At 54.6% G+C, this 3,049-nt stretch overlaps 1 protein-coding gene across 1 annotated transcript; it reads left to right on the top strand.

The window, feature by feature from the left end:
* The first annotated feature begins 1,312 nt into the window (after nucleotides 1–1,312).
* On the top strand, nucleotides 1,313–2,131 carry OLIG3 (oligodendrocyte transcription factor 3). The gene has a single exon (XM_039243568.1). It carries the CDS (start codon nucleotides 1,313–1,315, stop codon nucleotides 2,129–2,131), a length of 819 nt encoding a protein of 272 aa, XP_039099499.1.
* The last annotated feature ends 918 nt before the right edge of the window (nucleotides 2,132–3,049 follow it).

The following is a 3,049-nucleotide window of genomic DNA, read 5'->3' as shown; positions in this document are numbered from 1 at the left end:
AAGAAAGAAAGAAAGAAAGAAGGAAGGAAGGAAGGAAGGAAAGAAAGAGAAGAAGGAAGGAAGAGAAGAAGGAAGGAAGAGAAAGAAAGAAAGAACGAAAGAAAGAAAGAAAGAAAGAAGGAAAGAAAGAGAAAAAGGAAGGAAGGAAGAGAAAGAAAGAAAGAAAGAAAGAAAAGAAAGAAAGAAAGAAAGAAAGAGAAGAAGGAAGAGAAAGAAAGAAAGAAAGGAAGGAAGGAAGGAAAGAAAGAGAAAAAGGAAAGAAGGAAGGAAGAGAAAGAAAGAAAGAAAGAAAGGAAGGAAGGAAGGAAGGAAGGAAGGAAGGAAGGAAGGAAGGAAGGAAGGAAGGAAGGAAGAAAGGAAGAGAGGGAGGCAGGGAGGGAGGGAGGGACCCGTCCCCACAACGGTGCTGCGGGCAAGCCCTTCACCACAAACGGACGTCCCGTTGAAACTACGCCAGAAGGGCCCAGTAAACAAAATGAACAGCATATCAGTGTTTAGGCAAAGAGCCCTAATGCAAACCAGTTCAGACAGCGCCCAGGGACACGGCGTCCCCCTCTCCCTCCCACCCCCGGCGCTTGGAACCTGCGCTCCGCTGTCCTTGAAACGGTTCCATTAGGACTTCTGTTGCTCACATTCCCCTAAACTTGGGAGTAGCTCCGAAGAAAAGAGAATGTTCCCGTTCCTCTCTAGAAACCCAGAGGAATCTCCGACTACGGCCCGGCTCCCTTTCCTTCCGGCTATTGGTTCCTTAGGTGTGATTTGGTTAGGGAAATTGGGAGGGAGGGGGAGTGAAGTTAAAAAAAAAAAAATCCAGGAAAAAGCGAGCTGGAGCCGTGAGTGTGTCAATCAGAGGGTTTTGTGCCTTGGGGCTCCTAGCGGTTCGGAGCAGAGGTGTCCCCGGGCGGCCCCACAATGAATATGAATAGGAATCCTTGCTAAATGGGACAGCAAAGCGCACCGCCCTGAATGACGGCACGTCACCCTAACCAGCCCAGGATAGATAGGAGGGTTCCTTTTGTCTCTCTTCTCCGCCGCTGCTCTATAAAAGCCCCTCTTTTTCAGCGTGAGGTTAGTCCAAGCAAACACCACCCCGCTGTCCAGGAAACAGCCTAACCCGGAGAGACGGGCGTGGGGAGGGAGAAAGGCGGGGAAAGGCAGTGCCTCCGCTTTTCTTCTCACGTCTTGCCACTGAGAAGTGGGTCGCTGGGCTGTACCGATTTTTCTTTTTCTTTTTTTTTTTTTTTAATTCAAGATTTTCTTTAATTTCCCACCTAAAGCCTCCCCGCGGTAGGGCCGCATCCCCCGTAATAAAATGAATTCTGACTCGAGCTCTGTCTCCAGCAGAGCTTCGTCGCCGGACATGGATGAGATGTATCTGAGGGAACACCACCACCACCGCCACCACCACCAGGAGAGCCGTCTCAACTCGGTCTCCTCCACGCAGAGCGACATGGTGCAGAAGATGCCCGGGGAGAGCCTCTCGCGCGCCGGCGCCAAGGCCCCCGGTGAGAGCAGCAAGTACAAAATCAAGAAGCAACTGTCTGAGCAGGACCTACAGCAGTTAAGGCTGAAGATCAACGGCCGGGAGCGCAAGCGGATGCACGACCTCAACCTCGCCATGGACGGGCTGCGCGAGGTCATGCCCTACGCGCACGGGCCCTCGGTGCGCAAGCTCTCCAAGATCGCCACTCTGCTGCTGGCCAGAAACTACATCCTCATGCTCACCAGCTCCCTGGAGGAGATGAAGAGGTTGGTCGGCGAGATCTACGGGGGCCACCACTCTGCCTTCCACTGCGGGACCGTGGGCCACTCGGCCGGCCACCCAGCGCACGCCGCCAGCGCGGTGCACCCGGTGCACCCCATCCTGGGCGGCGCGCTCTCGTCCGGCAACGCCTCGTCGCCGCTGTCCGCCGCCTCGCTGCCGGCCATCGGCGCTATTCGACCTCCCCACTCGCTGCTCAAGGCGCCCTCCACGCCGCCCGCGCTGCAGCTGGGCAGCAGCTTCCAGCACTGGGCCGGCCTGCCCTGCCCCTGCACCATCTGCCAGATGCCGCCGCCGCCGCACCTTTCAGCTCTCTCCACCGCCAACATGGCTCGGCTGTCGGCCGAGTCCAAGGACTTGCTCAAGTGAGCAGAGGACGGGCCGGCTGCCGAGGATGAGGGGAGAGCGGCGGGAGGGACTGCGGCGTCGGGCCGGGAGGGGAGAGGGAGGCTGAGCTCTCGCCGGCGGGAGGGTGAGGGTGAGCGCGGGGGCCCGCGGCCTTCCACCGCGTCTGATATCTCGGGCCCCGCTTGACCCCACCCCCCACCCCGAAGGCAAAGGACCAAAACCAGACTGCAGTTTCTAGGTGGTAACGAAGGGGGACCCGAACCAGACTTCGTGTGTTTTGCATGCATGCTTCTTTTCGCCATGCCGCGCCAGTATTTCTCACTTACATATGCTCTTGTCAAAACTGCATTTGTTGTATAAAGACGGGATCGGTGTGGTTAAAAACTTGCTAAGGGACTTTAGAGTTGGCTTTCTCTGGCTCCGCGTTCTCACCTTGGAAAAGACAACATCCCTTTGGTGCAAAACAAATGTAAATATTTCCTCGAGATGGATGCAATTACGATTGTCACTATCTCTCCACAGTTGTTTTTCCAGAGACAATGAGAGAGAGAGAGAGAGAGAGAGATCAAGACCCAAGTTTTGCATCTCAACTCCGGTCCAGGGCATGACATCTCTTATGTGGGTTTTCCTTAAGACGCAGTGTAGGTCAAAAGAATGCATGCAAGCTTCTAAATGAATCTTATCTAAACATGTTGTGCAGGCCGTGATGCCATTTTCCTTGTAACAAGGATTTATTAGTGAATTCTCCGAAGTATCCATATATTTGTCTGTGGTTGTATGAAATGAAAAAAGGGGGCAGAGTGCAAAGACCCAAACTCACGCACAAGCGCTTCTTCCCCCACTCCCACCCCCTTTGAACTCCATTCCCAAACTCCATCCCTAGGCTGTTCTAGGGGCCAGCTACTGCCAGAGCGTGGGCTCCCTCTACTAGCTTGCCCC

This window comes from Hyaena hyaena, unplaced genomic scaffold (assembly GCF_003009895.1).
Source record: "Hyaena hyaena isolate Hyena2069 unplaced genomic scaffold, ASM300989v1 scaffold_229, whole genome shotgun sequence".
Lineage (NCBI taxonomy): Eukaryota > Metazoa > Chordata > Mammalia > Carnivora > Hyaenidae > Hyaena > Hyaena hyaena.
This window is presented reverse-complemented; position numbering and strand designations above follow the sequence as displayed.

Coding starts and splice junctions, on each gene's coding strand:
- OLIG3 (XM_039243568.1), top strand. CDS start 1,313: ATGAATTCTGACTCGAGCTCTGTCTCCAGCAGAGCTTCGTCGCCGGAC.